At 44.8% G+C, this 21,925-nt stretch overlaps 1 protein-coding gene across 1 annotated transcript in view; it reads right to left on the bottom strand.

The window, feature by feature from the left end:
- Positions 1–21,925, bottom strand: part of SFMBT2 (Scm like with four mbt domains 2) — a 108,063-nt gene that overhangs the window by 40,057 nt on the left and 46,081 nt on the right. The window contains exons 6-8 of the mRNA XM_068401827.1: positions 16,112–16,209; positions 1,746–1,847; positions 929–1,076 (exon numbers count right to left, since the gene is read on the bottom strand). Of these exons, the coding sequence (XP_068257928.1) occupies positions 929–1,076; positions 1,746–1,847; positions 16,112–16,209 (348 nt within the window). The remainder of the gene's footprint in view (positions 1–928; positions 1,077–1,745; positions 1,848–16,111; positions 16,210–21,925) is intronic.

Genomic DNA, 21,925 nt, shown 5'->3' on the forward strand with positions numbered 1-21,925 from the left:
GGATGGACTGACTGCAGCTGCACACACAGGGCTCCAGGACTGCGGTGGGAATTTCAAACTACATGTGCTGAAGAGACATTCTGGATATACGTAAGAGGACTCTGAATCTGGTAGAGAACAATCCTTCACTTCCCTGGGTCTGGCAGCAGCATACTTTTTCCAAAATGAAGACAAATCTGCGCATGCAAAACTTAGTGGGATTTTTTTTTTTTTTTTTGTTTGAGGCATTTCTTTTTCTCCCAAGCAACACCAGTTTTTGGCAAAGGGTCAACATCCCAGCCAGCTTCAAAAACCTAAAATTCCAGAGAGCCAACACATTTTACAAGTGAAGAAATATTACTAGGGCACCGCAGGTGGTTGTCTGAAATTGCAAGTAATTAACTGCACTGCTACAAAGTTGGGAAATAGCACGGTTGGAGGCTGTTTCTCCTGGCTCTGACCTGAACACTGCTCGCAATTTGCCCTCACCTGGGATTTTTTGAGACAGATAAGGAAATGCCTACACACTCGTGGGCAGGCAGCTGTGAGTTTAGTTTAGACATTTAGATTTAAGAGCTTTGCTTGGTCTCGGTGTTGTACCAAGGTGGATGCTATAGGGAGATGCCTGGTTTGCCTCTAGTATGATATGACTTTTACCCCCTACACACACAAAGTATCGCTAAGACGCATTTTACAGGAATTCATTAGGCTTTGGTGCAGGCTGCTGCAGACTACAAAGGACACAGACATCAATCTGCCAGCAAGATGCATTTGCAGAGATGTTTGCAGGGTGGTATGAGCCAGAACAGCCCCAGTGACTCAAGACACCTACTCTGGCTCAAGACACTTAGGGTGATGCTCTGTAGTGAACAGCATCATGGTTTTAAAGGCAATAAGAAGAGGTAAGCTTTCAGAGGAAACCTGCAGATCACCAAGAAGAAATACGAACCCTTGGGAGGTGTGAGATTGACTCCGTTTTTAAGGCACCACTGTATTGGCAAGATCCCTAAGGAATCCGCATGGCAAAGCATTGAGATTTTGCTGGGTTCAGGTCTCAAGTCATCAATGGTCACTTGTAAATAATGATTGTTAAAAACCTGAGGGGTGAAAAAGAAGAAAACAAAATCAGAAGTTAAACTTTGCTGTAACATTAGGAAACATGGAAAGCTGAAACAGCCAGACTCTGCAATCAAACTGCTCCTGAAAACAACCTGCTCTCACCTGACACTTTTTCTCAAAGTGTTTCTACCAAAGAGATCAAAGCCTGAGTTTAGAGATGGGTAAACTGAGGCAAAGGAAAGTGCTGGGGTTCAGGGTCACTTGGTGTGCCCATAGCTGAGCAGGGACTGGAGAAGACCCTAGAGACCCCCCAGCCTTCCTCTCTTTTGCCTTCAAGAGTGTGGACTGAATATCCAGCTACCCCCTCCACCCAGCTGTTTTATTTCAAAAGTTTCCAAGATGTGCCAGGAAAACACATATGCATGGAGGGGAGACAGGGTTAAAAGAGGGATCCCCTTTTTCCACACAGAAGTGGTAGATAGACATGCTCATCGCCATCGGATCTAAGTGCATGTATAATCATCTGGTGCTGCTTGTTGGACAGAAACAGTTCATTAATTGGGAACATCTATGGATTTTCAACATACTTCTTAATGTGTTCTCCAGCCAATGAAGTAACACTCTTGAGTTTTCCTAAATGTGGTGCAAATCACACATTTAGAAGTTCCTAATCAGGCTCTTTTCAGCCCTCCTTTCTGGGAGCTCACCTTGGTCACTGATGCAGGACAGATATGAAACGGCTCCCTCATATTCACCGCCTCCAGCTTCATTCCCACAGTGAAGAAGTGGTTTCGCAAATCAGCATGGTCCTGCGGGAAGAGACAGGGAAGAGGAACGCACAGTGTGTCAGCGCCATCCACCAAGGAGGGGCTGATACATTTGAAAATCTATTTTAAATGTGTCCACATGGGTTTTGTCCCTTAGGTGATTACCAGATTGACTGCCAGCTCCAACTGGGTGCTCCTGGTCTCATGTTCTTTTCATGCCAAGCCAACCACAGCAAGAGAGTGGACAGCCTGGCTCCTAGAGGACAGATCTGCAGGAGCAAGCCCATCGTATCTAAAGCACAATGTGCATCCATCTCAGCAGCAGCATCTAACTTGAACTTAGCCAACAAGGAGATCATGCTCACCAAAATGAGGACCTGTCTGAGAAATGGCTACTTGAAAATCTCCCCTGAGCAGAGCCTCTTTCCCCTCTGACAGCCACTACTATCTGAGAGCAACCAGAGGTCCCGAGGTGTCAGGACTCAACCTGAGGTCCCCCAGGGCAATGCACAGCATGGGTGCAAACAGCTCAGGACGGCCCTGATTTATTCTGATGGATATCTGGCTCCTGCAGGGCACCAAAATAAGGACCTGGGCTGGTTTCCATGTGCTGCAAGATGGGAGGGTCTTTCCTCCAGCCAGGAGACTAAAGGTGGTGGACTAGGGCCCAGACAATGAACTCGGACCCAAGATGTGGGCAACAAGAGAATATGTTGGTGGGAAAACATGCAGCTGTGTTCAACTACATGCCCACCACAACACTTACAGCTGGGCTCAAACCTGGCTGCACCCAGAGGGCTGCACACAGCAACTTTGGGGATGGCAGCAGGATGCAGTCCCAAAACTCAGAAGCAACCCAGGTTCAACTTGCTGATTTTCCACCAGTTTAGTGTTTAACTTCTATCAAATTACTCCATCTCTCCTGACCCCCGTCTAATACGTATACAAGTCAGCATCCTAATTCCAGAGTAATGATCATGTTTTGCGTTCATTCAATAAAAATATTTTACAGTATTTTTAAACCATCTGTGCATTAGCCAATACAAGTATAAAAAGAGATGATGTTATATTTAACACATGCATACAGACAATTCCAAAATACACAGAGAAAGCTTGCTATCTAATAAGTGGTTAGCAATGTCATTCCCATCTATATTCATTGCTACATGTTGTATTCTTGTTCTAAAACGATCTTCTATTGATCCGAAGTTGTATGTGTCCTGGTTTGGCCTAAACCAGGCCGATTTTCCTTTCAGTGATTTTTACTTTCAGCTAAGTCTCCTCTAAGTAACTGCATTTTCTGAAACTAACTGCATGTTTTTGCAGACAGTGTCTGCTTCCAGGACTGATAACGCTCGAAGTTTGTAGTTATCACTGAGGCACCGGTAGGGATGTTGTGCAGAAAGGCTCTTGCTGTACTTATTCTTGAGAGAAACCAAGGTCACTGCTGAATTCCTCATTGCTTACGAGTGAAGAGCCGAAGGGGGGTCGCAGCTGCAGAGGGGAGCGGACAGGGCAGGTGACCCAAAATTGACCAACGAGGGTATTCCATCCCATACACGTCATTCTCGGTATAAAGTGGGGGGATCACGAGGGTCTCGCTCTCTTTCTGCTATGGCCGGTGTCCAGGGAGGACTCCGTCTGTTTTCCTGCTGCCCCCGATCCCGATCCGTGCGTTCCTGAATCCAGCTCTCGACCGTCGCGAGGCCCAGGCTGGGCCTTCCCGGAGCCTGCCCTGCAGTGCTGGTGGTGACGTGGCTGACTTCAGGGGAGCTCAATCTTGGTTTTGTATATATATTTGTATATATTTGATTATTTCTATTATTATTATTATACTTTTTTTTCATTATTATAGTTTATTAAAACTGTTTTAATTTTCCAACCCAGAAGTCTCTCTCCCTTTTCCCTTTCCCTTTCCCTCTGGGGGAGGGGGGGGGGATAACAGAGGGCATCTGCCGCAGGTTTAATCGCCAGCCCAGCTTTAAACCGTGACAGAATGTCATTGTGCTTTCTTTTCCCAAGAACTGTCTTCGCTTGCAGACTTAACAACTTCTATTTTGAGATCTTACATTGCTGGTGCCATTAGAGATAAGGATTTTTACAAGCTCCAACCACAGCTAAATGAATTGTTGTTTTCATCTTACCAACCTGCAATGTTACGGAGCCTCTTCTGTGAGAACCAAAAAGCAGTCAAACAAAAATCATAATGGATTTAGTCTCACGGCAGGAGAAGCATATACTGATGCGGAAGATTTAGCAATAATGGCCCAAAGCCCAGTGAACTAATGGCTGAAGAAGGAGCAGACATTCAGGAGTTTGGGGGTCCTGCAGTGCCGCACAACCATCAGCCATGCTTAGAATCATAGAATTGTTTTGGTTGGAAAGGACCTTTAAGATCATCGAGTCCAGACTTGCGCTTGCTGGCAGTTGCTTCCACATCACTAAAGCCCCAGAGCCGACAGGAGACCCATTTCTAGCAGCTTTATACAGAGAATGTTTCATCGAATAAAACTCTGAACCAGGGATGAGAATCTGTCTCCTTGTACGAAGAGGTTGCACAGTACCAGGAATGCATCGGACAGACAGGTTATTAAAATCGCCTTCTTTACTACTAAAAAAGGCTTCAACTGGGAAAAGATGATGGCTGCAAAAAATGAGACCCCACCAGCACTGAACTTCAAACCTCCAAAGGCAAAAAGCATCTGGACTGGACAGCTGCCTCCTCCTGAATGAGGATCCACACCCAGCGACTCTTAATCCTTAGGGTGAGGTTGTAAAGAAAAGGCAACTTTGCAAAATGTACATCTGGAAGCACGCTTACACTGCAGCATCTTCCCACCAAAAGTTCCAGGATTCAATTCACGCTCGTATTCAGCTTCAATACATAATAAGCCAAGATCCATCACAGTACTTAATCATGTTTATCTTTAAACATGCAAGCAGTTTCATCAACTTTAAGTGATTTGTTGATTGAGACCAAAATATATCAAGACCAAACCATATTGCTTCTCATTTTTATTTCAATTTGTTTCTTTGGTTCTTCTCCTTCTATTTCTTTTGGTCTTTTTCAAAGGGAAAAAAATAACCAAGTAGGAAAAAAAAAAAGCTCTCATAATATTTAAAGCTATTTTACTTCAAAAGCTTATCCCCTTTTCTCCACACACTATGTAACTAAGGATCAAATCTCCTTTCTCATTCAGCATAGCATGTAAATATCTTTTCCCCATTAAATTAACGGCATGAGTGAACTCACAAGGGGAGCTCATGGGATCTCGGGTATAGCTCCCTTTTGAGGGTCAAAATCCTCTTTGAAGCGGGAACGTACATTTGTTTGGAGAAGAGCTGCGGAAGCAAAAAGCTTGTCTGTGTTAAATGTCATTTTTGAGATGGAAAAGCTTTCATGGAGAAAAAGGCTTTGTATTGTACCTCTGGCAAATGGTCAGGGTCTGGATATTTGATCTCTCTTGTATATTTGCTAAAGAAAGGCATCACAATTTACCGAAGCAGCCTTAGTTTTTTGCAGCCACAAAAGGAAAAAAAAGGATCCTGATGTCGTTCTCTGGTTCCAGTGCTGGAGTTGCCTCAGCCAGCAGGGAATTACTTAGGATTTGGCATATGCTCCTCTTCAAAACTCCAATTAATTTACATAATTTCTAAGAATAGGTTCCACAGAAGTGAAGGCAAAGCTTTTAATTAGTATTAGACTCAAAGTGATACACTGTATAATGAACTGCTTTCTCCTCCCTTTATTCACATTGACAGGGAAGACGCCTGTTTAATAAAAGTAGCTACAAGAAGAGGACTGGAGGGGTGAGCCTTTCCCCTGGTCCCTGCCAGGCTCCGCAGCCGAGCAGAAGAAATGCCTGAAATGATTATGGGTGGCAGAGTCCGACCCTTTATGCTATTTCACGGCGTTCAAAGCCATCAACGAGGATGTCACCAGCCATTATTTTCTAGCAACGTCTCCAAGTGAGTTTCAATCTTCTCTGAAATGGACAGGAAGAGGCAGAATATTTTTGACCAGCTGGAACATTTTATAGCCTTGTGCATGGTGAACCTTTACTCCTACTGGCAGACAATGCTTCCCAGGAGCAGCCCTACTGACCACACGGATTTCACAGAATCACAGAATCAATCAGGTTGGAAGAGACCTTTGGGATCATCAAGTCCAACCGTTGCCCTGACACCACCATGTCAACTAGACTATGGCACTAAGTGACTTGTCCAGTCTTTTCTTAAACACATCCAGAGATGGTGACTCCACCACCTTCCTGGGCAGCCCATTCCAATGTCTAATGACCCTTTCTGAGAAGAAATGCTTCCTGATGTCCAACCTGAACCTCCCCTGGCAAAGCTTGAGGCTATGTCCTCTTGTCCTATCACTAGTTGCCCGGGAGAAGAGGCCGACTCCCACTCTGCTACAACCTCCCTTCAGGTAGTTGTAGACTGCAATAAGGTCACCTCTGAGCCTCCTCTTCTCCACGCTAAACAACCCCAGCTCCCTCAGCATTCCTCATAGGTCAGACCCTCCAGACCCTTCACCAGCTTGGCTGCCCTCCTCTGGACTCGCTCCAACACCAGCAGATCACCTGTCCCAGGGTTCACAAGCCCCGAGTGGGCGATGGAAATACCCTCTGACTGCTGGAGAGGGATCAACAACCCACAAGGATGCAGAAGAGTCCCTTACAGCAAAGTGAAAAATCATACCACGGAAAGTACAATGAATTAACGTGGTACGTGCACCACAGTCGCTCATTCAAAGGGTCACAATCTCTAACATGATGGATTACAGCCTGCAACGGCGCTCACGGGTAATGAATGGAAAATTGCTTAACCCTCCGCTGAATGAACGTCTGTCACTTACAGTCCAAACTCACCGGCAAAAGCCAGGGCTGTCACAGCTCTTACTACAAACCCCAAGCAGCAATTAAACTCAGCCCCGCACTCAGTTTTAGAGCAGTATGTATTTGCAAATTTGCCAGCGTGCACAGGCTGCGACCCTCCGGGCCACCTGAAAGACAGCCCCGCTTTGATACGCATCTGCATCATCATCTCTGCCTTCGTACGGCGCGTGTTTCTGCAACCCTTCTGCAAAAAGGATGGGCTTTGCAACAGCTCACCGCAACCAGCATCACCTGCAGGGCTGAAAGCTGGAATGTCTGAAGGTCAAATAAAAAGTCAGCAATGGTGCTGGCAGGAGACCCACGCTCCTAATTCACAACCCTCTTCTTTAGGCACTAAGATAGCTGCATAATTTTCTCCTTCATAGCTAACGAGTCACTAGCAGTGCAGGTTTCAAAAATGTCAGGTGACTTGGGAGCCTAAATGTCATTCCAAAAGAGACCCACCAACAGATTTACAAAAGTATTTGGACTCTTAAGGATGCAGATAGGCTTTAGGGACATACCTGTGTGGATGACCATGCTTAAATCCTAATAATAAAGTCACTAAGCATTGGCTTAGGTCTTGAACTCAAAAAGGTATACTTCAAAATCTTCATAGTAATTTGCCCTTTCTGGTACCTAAATACCTTGCTAAATCTGGAGGAGGCTCTGAGGTGACCCTATTGCAGTCTACAACTACCTGAAGGAAGGTTGTAGCGGAGTGGGAGTCAGCCTCTTCTCCCAGACAACTAGCGATAGGACAAGAGGACATAGCCTCAAGCTTTGCCAGGGGAGGTTCAGGTTGGACATTAGGAAGAATTTCTTCTCAGAAAGGGTCATTAGATATTGGAACGGGCTGCCCAGGAAGGTGGTGGAGTCACCATCTCTGGATGTGTTTAAGAAAAGACTGGACATGGCACTTAGTGCCATGGTCTAGTTGACATGGTGGTGTCAGGGCAATGGTTGGACTCGGTGATCCCAAAGGTCTCTTACAACCTGACTGATTGATTGATCTGGCTTATGAGTATTTCTACCCAACAAATGCCATTTACGTGTAAATAAACCCAAATTTGTCATGTCACAGAAGTGTTCTGGCCACCAAAGGGTGGAGCTCAGGTAATTTTACAGTGCCCTGGATAATGCAGACAGAGCAGGAGGACTGGGCTAAGCTGCTGTTGCCCATGACATTCAGAGAAGCCATACTATGGTATGGGCTGGTTGCTCTAGTTGTGTCCACAAACCCGAGGAAGGGCACCGCCTTCAGATTGTGAAATGCTTATTTTCAGCCCATTCTGCTGAAGCTACGACACTGGAGCCATCTCATTTTAAACCCAGCATCTTACACAGTGTATAGATAAGAGGAAAAGGCTCTAATCTGAATTGTAATTTTCAAATGCCCTAAAATCTCAGGGTGCTTTTGGTCCAGGATAGTCAGATTCACACCATTTGTAAGACTGCAACTTTGTGCAAAATTCAGAACTAAGCCTGAATGCTGAAAAGTTGCAAAGTTGAGAGGTTGATTAGAAACACTGAGCACTTAATAACTGATTGACCTGAGCCTCCTTTAATCCTCACCAACTGTAACAGTGTGAAATGCTGTTGCCTTCAGTCACATCTCTCCTGGTTTACCCTACTAAAAGACACAGAAGAAGTGGGCCCCATCTGGTATGACTGGAAACATATTATTTTATTCAGTTTTTGTTTTTAAAGAAATCGCTTCCCCCAGTGTTTTCTCTAATTCTCCAAGAAACTGGCTGCTTCTAATAGCCTTATTTTAATCACAAAGCTCATGTGTGGTAACCAGTCACAAACACAGTAATAGCAGTGCTTAAACTGACTCTACAGGAATCTGGCATTTGTTTTTTAATTGAGCAAAAAAAAATAAAGAAACCCTCCCAAATGCAATCCTCTGCATTATTTGCAGATGAATCAGTCTTGTTTGCGATTCATCAACTTCCTTTGCTAAACACGGAGAAATTTTCCCTAAAAACACACTCTCTGCAGGGAGACAGAAATCCCCTGGTAAGACACAACACAAGCAAATTGTCCCTTGGTTTGACAAGTGCAGTCGCAGGAAGACCAAAATGTAGAGATGTGGGGTGGGATGAAGAGGAAAGGGTGCTGGGAGGGAGGCTTTAGAGATACTGTGACCCTGAAGTAACGAGCATGAGAGCCATCTACGAACCGCACCGACTGAAGAGCCCCTTAAAAACCACAGATGCTTCTGCCTAGGATCGAATTTAGCCCTACAGATTTTAAGCTACTCTTGTTGAATAAAAAATAGTTACCATAGAAACAGCAACATTGCAGAGTAGCCAGTCTAAATCCAAATACACCTTCTCCGTACGGCTCTGCCCACCGCAGATGGCATTAGGGCAAAGATCCCCTCCCACGCCGCGCCTGCTTTGATTCGCCTGCGCGGTGAAAACACGGGTGGCAGAGGTAAAACAGACAGATACGCATCCACTTGGGGATTTTTGTGCATGTTTCATTTGTTTTTTTTCACATCTTGCAGCATTCAGGACTGTCACACCACTCCACAAGCGTTGGCTGATGAATCCTGGTTGTGTCACGTGCATGGGTACCCATTTCACAGGTGGGAAAGTCAAGTGGAAAGGAAAACACAGGTGGGAACGCCTACTTGAGCGCTCAAAGTGAAACCATCGGTGTCTCTTTTCAGAGAATCATAGAATGGTTTGAGTTGGAAGGGACCTTAAAGATCATCTAGTTCCAACACCCCTGCCACAGGCAGGGACGCCTTCCTCTAGACCAGGTTGCTCAAAACCCCATCCAACCTGGCCTTAAACACTGCCAGGGAGGGGGCAGCCACAGCTTCTCTGGGCAACCTGGGCCAGGCTCTCACCACCCTCACAGGAAAGAATTTCTTCCTAATATCCAATCTAAATCTCCCCTCTTTCAGTTTAAAACCATTCCCCCTCATCCTGTCACTACTTGCCCTTGTAAAAAGTCCCTCTCCAGCTTTCCTACAGCCCCTTCAGGTACTGGAAGGCTGCTAGAAGGTCTCCCCGGAGCCTTCTCTTCTCCAGGCTGAACAGCCCCAACTCTCTCAGCCTGTCTCCATAGCAGAGGTGCTCCAGCCCTCTGATCATCTTCATGGCCTCCTCTGGACTCGCTCCAAGAGCTCCATGTCCTTCTTCTGTTGGGGGCACCAGAGCTGCATGCAGCACTGCAGGTGGGGTCTCACGAGAGCAGAGCAGAGGGGCAGAATCCCCTCCCTCGCCCTGCTGGCCATGCTGCTTGTGATGCAGCCCAGGACACAGTTGGCCTTTTGGGCTGCAAGCACACATTGCCAGCTCATGGTGAGCTTCTCGTCAACCATCACCCCCAAGTCCTTCTCCTCAGGGCTGCTCTCAATCCATTCTCCACCCAGCCTGTGTTTGTGCTTGGGATTGCCCGACCCACATGCAGGACCTTGCACTTGGCCTTGTTGAACTTCATGCAGTTTGCACAGGCCCAGCTCTCAAGCCTGTCAAGGTCCCTCTGGATGGCATCCCTTCCCTCCAGCGTGTCAACCACACCGCACAGCTTGGTGTAGGGGTGTTTTTTCACACCCCTAAATACACACCTCGGCCGTGAAGAGGGACTGAGTCCTCGGAGGCACTTGTTTGGACTGAGTCTGCCCTCAGTAACGTCACAGCAGTAATCGTTATTGAGAAATCAGTGGGGATTTGTTACAGGAGAGAGGATCAAAAGAAATCCAGCGCACAGTGTGGGCTGCAACCACCCTGCAAAACAGCTATGGATCAGAGCTGGCTTTTGTTTTCTTTGAGAAAAATCATCCATCTTTAGATGGATTACTCCTAGGTATCACCCACCCCTTACATGGGGAGCAGACTGTGGTTGTAGGTGCCCCTCTCAGTGGAAAACATTGCCATGCCCAAGGACGCGGGAGGCAAGAGCTCAGGCTGTCACGCACAAACTTCCCCACACCGAGCCTGGATGCAGTAAGTAAACTGGATCGTCCCTTTTGCTAACCTTACCATCCTGAGAGACCCTGGCATGTAATGGAGAAATAAAACCACCCATGCTAAAAGTACAGCCAGAGGGACGAGGAAGGCTGAGGGACCCGTTTCCCACTCAGTCTGTCTGCTTTGCTTGAACTGTCTCCGTCATTTTTCTTCCAACCCTGACTTTCATATGGTGATGCCAAACAGACCCTCGGGGCATCTCAGACGGGGCTTGTCTTCATTCACCTCCCTGGCGTGCTCTCCCCACCCGCTTCCTTGCAAAGCCCATGGTCAGGAGTGAGCTGCAGGAAGGTTAGAACTTTTCCCTGGTCCACAGAGGTACCACCAGACTCCATCTCGTCTGAGCGGCACCTTTTATATTGGAGACATCCTTGCTCCCAAGAGCTGTGAAGGCAGCTACATTTGTAAAGACCTTTGCGGTATACTCCTGATGATGGTTATTAGGTCTTACAAAGATAAATAGCTTTAATGAGCTGAGACAGGAGTGGGTCAAAAGGCAGCTGAACAACAGAGGGATCGCAATGCCATGCACCTCTCCCAACCACACCAATAGCAGTCAGGAGAACGGCTGGTGAGTGCTATGGATGGGGAAGAACAGATGGAGTATAAATAATCTGGCAGCCTGCAAACAACATGGCGACTCACAGGTTATTAAAGCACAGCATGCGCAGCGAGGGCCAGCCAAGCCATCAGTGCATGAAGGGGCTGGGGACTGCTTATGTTGGGATTTGGCTTCCAAGTGAAACCAAAAGCACGTTTGTTTTAAGCTACTGCATCAGCACGTGCCCATCTATTAGGGGAGCTGAAGACAGAAAAACCCTGTTGGACTCCAAGTCTTTTCATATAGCCAGGTCAGGATCATCTCTGAGCAGAAAGCAACCCTTGGGTTTCTCTATCTTACACTTAAACTCCTCCAGAATACCAAATAATGGAAGAAAACACCCTAAAACACTCAAAGGGTTTATTAACTTTTGAGAGATGCTGTCCTCCTTTTTTTAAAAAAAAATCAAAGTCTTGGAGAAATAGTCCATCTTACTCTTATAATTAAAATGCACAATTCACCTGATGGAAAAATTATATTTTAGAGAGGAAGAAGGAGTTTAATACTTGTCTTCACTCTTTTGAGTGCAGAACTAGAACCAACACTCCGTCCTGAATTTCAGGGGACAGCTCTTGCCTAGGTGATGGATGGTCCCTCCATCACTCTCCTTAGGAGAGACTTGTCCCAACTGATTCCTTCCATGTCATTAGTCTTACCATTAATTAATACTATTACTGGTTACAGGAAACATCCCAAAGCTCCAGTTAGAAATAGGGGCACACTGGGCTGGGCATAGTGTAGAGCTTTTTTTTGCCAGAGAGAGAACAATTTTGAGCTGGAAAAAAACAGCGACAACTTTAGGAAAGGAGGACCAGAGGGTGGAGACAAGAGGAATGGGACCCAAGGCTGTAAATCAGGAATTGCCACCTGTCTTCAATAACACCTCTCCCTCCCAAGTATCTGTGCTCTTCAAGCAGTTAACAGAGTTTGGGTTAGCGATGTGGCTGGTGACAGCTCCATCCAAGCTAGTCATCAGGACCCACTTTATAGCAATCGGAGGGAATTGGGAATAGGATGCCCATAAGCAATATCTATGGAAAGATGATGAGCACCCCAAACCCTGGGTAGGATTTAGTTGCCCAACCAGAGGTGTCTGGGGTGAGCTGAAAGACACCTGAGGATCGAGCACATCTGCATGGGACTCACAAATATAGCACAGGAGACCAGGGGTAGCATAATGGGATGCCAGAGAAGATCCCCAGGATGCTATCTGCCTCTCTCCAGGAAACTAAATCCCATGATCTGTGCCCAACATTCACCTTCCCCAAACTACAGGGCTTTAACTCTAAAAAAATGCATTGATTCATAAATATTGGGGCTAGAAGGTGCTGTGTTTGGTGCCTGATGCAAGGCTTCCTGATGCAAGGCTCTCTCTTAGGGAGCACCAGCTATACCATCATTGAAGCAAACTGCTGAAATTGTCACACTCGACTTGAAATCAGGCCCTGGTAACAGTTTGACCACCCTTACTCATACCCACAGCCCTGGCCGTTTTCTCATGTGTCCTCTTAAGCCTAAGCCATCATTTACAGCCAGTACGTAGCCAAGCATGGGGGATCCCTACAGCACCCTGAAATGTGAGCAGAAACAGCAAAGGACACATCTCCTTGGGTTGTGGCCTTTTGGAAGGATTTGTGCTCCTAAACCATTCAAACATCCTTGAAAATCCTGTCTGCATTTAGTTTTCTTTAAGGATCAACATGTTTTCTGAAAAGAACAGAATGACAAAATAGCTGATGTGTTGCAAAAAGCTTTTGTGAAGAAAAAACTTATTCCAGGATGTGCAGTTCGCAAAACACCATGTTTAGTAGCTACATGATAGCAGCATTTTCTGGCAGCTGAACATCACATTCCTTCTCAAAGGATCCTAAAGCATTTTACAAACACTTTCAACATATGGCCAAGCGTAAAATAGCACCAGAAAAAAAGAAGATCCCATTTGGAGCCTTCTCCCTGATTTTTGCAACAAGCTCATGTGGTCTGGTGGTTGGTGCGCTCTCCTTGGATGGCAAGAGGAGATCAGGGCTGCACTTTTGCAAAGGATTTTTGGATCTGCTGCCGAAGACCACCACACGCAAGTTCAGCTCTGCCACACTTCTGAGTGCTGGTAATTCAGGCTCAAATCCATGGCTTATGAGGTCCAAGGCAGAACCCAACCCCATCACACCAAAACCAAAGAGCATCACCACCAACAGCAACAATGGGCTAACAGACCCATAAGAAGAGCCACTTCTTGCACTACAAATGCGGGTCTGCTTTCCTGGCACCACTGTCTGGGACCAGTTTGATGGTGCATTAGTGACGCTGCCCACAGTAGTGCACAGCTCAAAGGACAACAGTAATTTAAGTCATAATCCAGCCAAAGGTGCATGTGCTCACCCTAGGGACCGCTCATGTCTGTAGAACAAGCACACACTCTCATCAGTGATGCATTTCTTCAGGGAAATGTGGAAAATATGGAATAAAATTGCTTGGTGTGCAGTTACCACGTCAGCCAAAGTAAACATTTCCAGCTTTCCAGAGGATCTTTAACAGTTGCCAGCTGTCAAACCCCGTGTTTTATATCTCATCTAACACATGACAGTTACAGTAGCATGGAGCCCCGGGCACCATGTAGAGACATTACTTCCGTGCTGGGTTTGCAAAATATTTAAAAAAAAATAAAAAAAAAATTTAAAAAAGACACCTTTGGATTTGATGCTTTTTGCTGGGATCTGGGATTCTCCTTGAAGGTCTCACACACAAATACTGGCTTATCTTCTAAGATCAGAAAAGTGTACTCTCATATAGTCTCCTAAAGCCTTTCCTTAACTCACATTTAAGCCATTACTAGAGGAAGACATGCTCATAGGCACGGACAAGCTCTCATATTTTTTCCTTAATTAACAGGCACAAGATGGGGTTGATTCCCCCTAAATGCGCAGAATAAAGTGATGCCCACACACACAAATCATTTATTCAGCCTCCTGCCTTCCCAGCACCAGAACCAGGGGCTTAGATAACACCAGACACTGGATTCAGCTCATCTTGTGCTCAGCTTTCACATCACAAATAAAGTCCTGTTGATCTAATCCTGCCTTTTTGTCACATTTGGCCCCAAAGTAACTCTCCTCTTGGGCCATTCAAACATTCCAATGTTTTGCATTGTCTTCTAAGAGGAGCATCTTCGCAAGCTCCAACCGCATGGCACGGCAACCGGGATTTGCTGAATTTAAATTTATGACCTTCATGCAATAATTAAAATAAGTGGGTATAAGTCTGGCGTGCTGAGAAGAGGCAGCAAAACAGCTGTTAGTTATAAACTTAAAAGAAAAAAGGATGTTTTATGAGCCTCATCAGAAACATTCTTCACTCTTTCATACGGACAGGAATAAAATTTACACATTAGGCATTCCCTACTGTGATTTAATCCCTGCCCCACACAATGCATTTTTGATCTTGAAACTGCAAATGCAAACTTTAATAGAGTTTGCTGATTGAAGCGTTGCATGAAATAAATGGTAGAGAATCAAAACTCTCTGCACGCCACTCCCACCACAACGCAGGGCTTCTCAAACACACATTCATGCCGAAAGCCAACGCAAAATCTTCCCACTTCTCCCAGCCCAGCAGAGCTTTCACAGTGCCAGCAAATGAGCCACTGCCTGGGCCATTAGCAAAGCATTCCCAAATTAATGTTGCTAATTCCAGCACATCTCAGCTGGGCGAGGAGCCTGGATTCTTCATGGGAAGCTGTTGGCATGTCCCTGCAGAAAGGGTGAAGGTGGCACCGCAGTTTCGTGGCATGCCAGCCAGGATGGGACATGATGAGTGCCACCTTCCAATTACAGAATCATAGACTCATAGAATCATTTAGGTTGGAAAAGACCTTTAAGATCATTGAGTCCAGCCGTTTACGGTTTGGTTTACCAAACACTGCCACATCCACCACTAAACCATGTCCCTAAGTGCCACATCTACATGTGAACTGCAGCAATCGCATGGGTATTTTGGGGTGTCCCAGTGCAATGTTGCTTAAGAGAAGGGAAGGAACCCAGAGCGTCCCCAGGCTACATGAGCCAGGAACGGTGGTGGGGAGGGCATCATGGTCCACCAGGTCCCCAAGCAGGAGGTGACACCAGAGACAGTGGGGCACCGCTGTGCTTCAACACACCTCCTGGAGCATCCTTTCGCACCCACAGCCACACTGCCCATCACACCGCAGTGAGGATGTAACTCTTAGAAACCAGACAGGCACAGCTAGAAATCAGCATTATCTGGAGCCATCATGATTAACAGCAGTGCAGATTTGGACGGGAAATTAAAGCTGGTGCCTCAGGGCTGAAGCACATCTCTAACTATTAAAAACCAGAGTGAGAACAAAAAAAAAAAAAAAAAAAGATGTGGGAGCAAAATTATCTCCCACTTCCACTACAGGTCCCTTAAGGAGGTTTCTCTGCCTTGTGGCTTGTAATTAGATGAAAATTTTGGTGCAAGGTTCACAGAAATCTGTCCAGTTTATGTCAACTTTCATATTCATAGCCTTACAATTTCACGGTTGTATGCGATGCCTTTGCACAGGTCTAACAGAATAAGACACATTAAAAATAATGTTGGAGAAATCAGTGCTGATCACCCCCAGCCCCTAGAAAACACTGACTGCAAAAAATCAGTTCTCAGAATGGAAAGTCTGCACATAAAACTGCATTTTATACAAATCTCACCTGTGACCTTTCACGGTGATGTATCAGAGCAACGGCGCTTCCTGCAAAAGTTTAACATAAGCCGCTAAACACTGCATGATATTTATTCCTCATGGGTTCCGTAAGTGAAGGAAAAATGTGTATCCTTTACCTTGAACACTTCCATTGGAAGAGGAAAATTTGCTGCATCATTAAGGGCTTTTTCCAGAGCACATTTCCACTCAGATATAGTCTTCAGAGAATAGATATCTAAAGCGATGACAACGAAAAAAACAACAAAACCAAGAGGTGACTGGGGATCAAACATTTTTGAAAGACTTAAGTTCCTATGTCATAAAAACGGACAGTACAAGTGAAATGAACAGTGTGTATATTCCAAGCTGTACGGCGTGGATAAATTCAACACAAAAGCAACTAGCAGGGGCACATTTGAGGAAGATTGTGTTTTATATCCTGGAGTAAAACCCAGAAAAACGCACGTCCTTCTTTTTCTGCTCAAGAAACAAGAACCGTACAATCTCATTACTTGAAAATTACAAAAGCTCTCCTTTGATTTTCACTTCTCAAAATACCTGATGTTTTCCAGTTTGAGGAGCCTCAGGTCTTCAGCCAATATTAGTTATATTTGAACAAACCCTGAAATATCATTACCAAGGCTTCTGTTCATTGGAAAGCATTATTTTTTTATTGCAGGGTTGGGTTTTTTTGTGATGCATGGGGGTAGGTGTGGGAAAGAACATCGCAGCTAGATCTCTATCCAGACTCATTTGTTGGTGCCACACTCAAACCAGACTATCACACCAATTCAAAGACTTACACTTATGAATTTTCATCATTACACATTTAGGCAACATCTTTGTACAGATTCACATTGCTTTCAGTGAGTTTCTTTAAATAGGTTTAATATTATTAAATCATTATATTAACAAGCCCTTTATGGTTCAGTGCAGTGAAATGCCTACAAATCATCAAAGGGAACAATGTAAGAAACAATACTATGACAAAGAACATTATATTGGATTTATTTCTGCCCTAGAAAACATATTGTTATCCTGCACATAACAAGTTATTGCAGAACATTCATATCATGGTCTGAAAGAGACAAGATAGGTAGACAGATTGCAACAATTATTAAAATGGAAATGAACGTTTACTCAATAATAAACTTGAACCTTGATACAGAGTGAATAGTGTGAAGTTTTTCTTTTGTCAGTTTGGCTTCACACACATCACAGTTCAATCTGGCCCAATTTGCATTTAAATTCTGTACATCTAATAACCATATATATTTACTAGCTAGCAAAGATTTACTGCTGTATCTTACCATTCTGAAAGAGGAAATAAAAATATGTATACAAAAAAGAAACGGCAAGCACTGGTTTTACCTAGCACTGACGGTACAAGAGAATTTTATGCTCTGATCTCAACAGATTTAAGACCTTATCAAAACAGGATTTGCAGAATCACTCACTGGAAGTGGATGTATTTATACTTCCACTACATCAAACCTCGCTACTTCAGAACAGACATCAAGGATATGCATATGAATTTAAACACACTTAAAGGGAAATGTTAACCTTTCAGGGCTGTATTTTTAATTCCTCGACTGTCTGGTTATTAATGGGAATATAGAATTCAAGTCTTTGTTTCACAGCATGTGTAGTGGTCACAAGTTTTAAGAAGCGCACTCTTTATCTAACTGTTCATTATCTTATAGCCTTGTTGCTCCAGTTCTCTCTTACTTGCAGGAGCTCTGATTGGCTTCAAGCACAGGGAGGGAAATGACTCACCTTATTTCCTCCTTTTTGGCTTAAATGATGCCAAACAGGGAAATACTCAATACAACGTGATTTTGCCCCAGGCTGCAGTCAGCCTGTTTCAACTAACAAAAACTCTGAGTTTTGGAAAACTCTGCTGGATGCTTCCCAGATACAGTAAGCTGAAAACAGACCCTCGTTTTCTACCGCTGACGGCAGTGAAGCATAGGAAAGAAGAAGAAAGTGGCATTTTGGGCAACTTTGCCCAAAATCAGTGAAAAGAAGCAGCAACTTCTTTGGGCAGCCTCGACAAACTTCGAGAGATAAAGACATGTCCAATGGTTTCAATAACCAGCAAGCAATATCATATGCACATTTAATTAGCAGCAGCTAGCTTATGCTGGCAAGTACATGGACACTAAATGCACAGTTAAAAGAGCATAAAGCATTTTGTTTAAGTGATAGCGTTGCAGGTAATTGAAGACAGTGTACTGTGTCAATTTGTATTTAGGTTAACAAGGAGTGAGTAATTAAAATGACTGCCAATTTGTCTTTAAATAGAAACATAAAATGAGACGATCTCTTTCCACATAAGCGGTCAAGGTAAGACCTTCAGTGGCTCTATGTCAAGCAGCCTGTGCCAATTTGCACTAGCAAGGAGGGTTATTTTGGATTCAGGTATACATCTGAGGGGAAAAACACACTATGACCCCTTTGCCTCAGTTAAAAGGGCTTGCGAGACATACAAAGCCCCTGAAAGTTGCCATTTGGAGAAGACAGCCAGGATGCTATTTCCTAAGGACCCTCTTGCACATTCTTGTACATTAAGTGGGTGCTAGGATGTGGGTGGCTTCAGAAAAGAGACCCAAAATACTGTAGACATTTGGATCCATTGGTTCTCCTTTATATAAGATGCTCTGCATCTTGAAAGACTGACCTCAAACTGCTGTGCAAGGTGAAACCCAACTTGGCAGGTCCCAGAGGTGGATCAACACAGAAAAATCACAGCCCAGACACAAAGGGAAGTAAAGCTGAAGGTGCATATGCAGCATCCAAGTCAAGGGTAGGCAAAGCACTGTCACAACCTGCAAAACTGACGGGCAACTGAACATCTTCATTTGATAGCAACTGAACACCCAGCCGGATTTAGGAGAAGCTGTGTGTCCTCAGCATCTCTTCAGAGGAGATTCATAACAGCTTTGATATACTGTCTCAGGTTGTTCCTGTTATCAATCAAGGAGTCATCTCAACTGGCTTCAGATGTTCAAAGGTTAGATAACAAGGTCTGTGTTTGTTGCTTTCAATCCCTTGAGTGGAAAAAAACAGGCTTATGAAGATGTCATTTCATCTGACCTGTATTAGACATGTCTTAGGCATGCCCTTTTCTCATAGAATCATCAAATCGTTTAGGTTGGAAAAGACCTTTAAGATCATCAAGTCCAACCATTAACCCAGCACTGCCAAGTCCACCACTAAACCGTGCCCCTAAGCACCACATCTACACACCTTTTAAATACCTTCAGGGATGGTGACTCCACCACTTCCCTGGGCAGCCTGTTCCAATGTTTGACAATCCTTTCCATGGAGAATGTTTTCCTAATATCCAATCTAAACCTCGCCTAGTGCAACTTGAGGACATTTCCTCTTGTCCTATCGCTTGTTACCTGCGAGAAGAGACCAACACCCTCCTCACTACAACCTCCTTTCAGGTAGTTGTAGAGAGCGATAAGGTCTCCCCTGAGCCTCCTCTTCTCCAGACTAAACAACCTCAACTGCTCCTCATCAGACTTGTGCTCCAGACCCTTCACCAGCTTCGTTGCCCTTCTTTGGACTTGCTCCAGCAGCTCAATATCTTTCTTGTAGTGAGGGGCCCAAAACTGAACGCAGTATTTGAGGTGCGGCCTCACCAGTGCCGAGTACAGGGGGACAATCCCTGCCCTAGTCCTGCTGGCCACACTATTGCTGATACAAGCCAGGATGCTGTTGGCCACCTCGGCTACCTGGGCTCATACTCAGCCAGCCATCGACCAACACCCCCAGATTCTGTTCCGCCAGGCAGCTTTCCAGCCACGCTTCCCCAAGCGGTGCATGGGGTTTTTGTGACCCAAGTGCAGGACCCGACACTTAGCCTTGTGGAACCTCACACAATTGGCCATGGCACATCGATCCAGCCTGTCCAGATCCCTCTGCAGAGCCTTCCTACCCTCAAGTAAATCAACACTCCTGCCCAACTTGGTGTCATCTGCGAACTTACCAAGGCTGCACTCGATCCCCTTGTCCAGATCATTGATAAAAGATACTAAATAGAACTGGCCCCAACACTGAGTGATCCATTGATCATAATTCTCCACCGATCATAAAGAGGAAGCAATAGCTCATGCTGAACTGTCTTTTTGATGCCTATAGTATGGCAGGTGAATCTAATCCCTGATGTGTAAAAAAACAATATACTGCCTAGACTCTCTTTCCTAAGATGGTCCATACTAGGTCTTTCCCACAACAAAGGTCTTTCTAGTCCAAATCCTGTTTTCTATAGAAGTCACCAGGAAGGAGGTAAGCAAGCAGGGATGTGTCCCTGGCACACTGTCTTGGACTAGGGTTCTTAGGAAATTGCATCCTTTGACAGTTTGTGGTGCAATATCTTCATCCATGAGTTTCTTTAGAGCTCTCTGCCTCCAGCATCTTATCCTGACAACTCACTACTGCTTGCCTGCTTGCTTGCTCCAAGATTTCTTCTGCAGACTCTTTAATGTGAAACAGATCCCCTAAGATGAGCTACTTGGCATTTTCCCTCTTCTTCCTCTGGCTTAACGTGATACCACAACTGTCTCATAAGCTTTATTCATCCATTGCACATTATGAACATGTTGATGTTAGGTGGACATCAAATGGCCGATATAGTCCGCTATGTCACAAGTGGAACAACCAGCATTCCTGCCTTCAGAAATTCATCAGACTCACATTTTGGACTGGCTACTCCCTGGAGTAGAGAGTCTGACAACTGGGTAGACCAGAAGGGGGGATCAAAGGAAGATCCCTTCTTTGATGGGCAATGTTCAGGAGAGGACTTGTGAGAAAATGGAAGGGTTCAGACCCAAAGGGTCTCTTCTCAGCATTCTCAGCAAACTCCTATGACACACAACTTTAGGAGATGTAAAGTAATGACCACCTATACAAGTCAATGGAAGTCAAGAAGAAGATCTGGGGCCTTGAATTCATTAATAACAATGTTCACTAAAAAGTGAATGACCAGAGAAATGTGAAGGAGAGGAAACAGATAATAGATGAAGACAGATGAGAACTAGAGAAAGAAAAAGAAAAAAAAAATAAAAAGCAGTTAAATCAAGGAGAGAGGAGAAGAAACATAAATAACTTCAGCAAATACAGTCCAATAATAAGTTTAGAGACAAGACAACTGAAAAAATGAAAGGAAAAAAAAAGGTGGTGGGGTGGAAACCACAGAGAAGGAAGCATAACTGGATAAAAGGAGGAAAGAGCAGAAAGAGAATGGAATAAACAGAGGAAGCACAAATCTCATTTGGGCCATTTCTGTATTGATTCACCAAACCTTTACAGGCCAAGAGGGTTCAAAGACAATCAATGAAAAAGTGTTTCACTGTAACACAAATACTCTGTAAAGTAACAGAGTGAGCAATATTCATGCTTTCCAGCATTCACATCTAATTTAGAAGTGATGGGGAACATTGATTCCTACCTATCAGTGAAGAAAAACACACGCTTCCAAAAAGCATTCGAGACCTCAAGTTAAACCCAAGACCCAGATTTGTGAACACGACAACTGCATGTATGGGGGTAACCTCTCTGAATCAGGTACAGGGGACAGAAGCCACATCAGAAATACCTACCCAAAAGAGGGCTACCTTTCTGCTATCATTTGACACTCATGGAAAAACTTCACCCACAGCACAGGCAAAATGAGGCACAGACCTGGACAAGTTGTTCACCTACATGGGAAAAGATGGAATAGGTCTGCTAGGCCAAAACCTGTGCATTAACCAAGAGAGCACCTCATCTCTCAAAGGAAATGGTAGTTCTGGGACATGCAGCTTGGAGGTGCAAACAGCTAGCAAATGGGGGCCATGCTGCACAGGACTTGGCAAACAGCGTTGTGGCCCCAAGTATAAGCCACAGTTTTATGAAAAATACAGATGCTGCACGCTTTCTGCCCCAAAGAAGACCATGCATGC

This window comes from Nyctibius grandis, chromosome 5, assembly GCF_013368605.1.
Source record: "Nyctibius grandis isolate bNycGra1 chromosome 5, bNycGra1.pri, whole genome shotgun sequence".
Classification (NCBI taxonomy): Eukaryota; Metazoa; Chordata; class Aves; order Nyctibiiformes; family Nyctibiidae; genus Nyctibius; species Nyctibius grandis.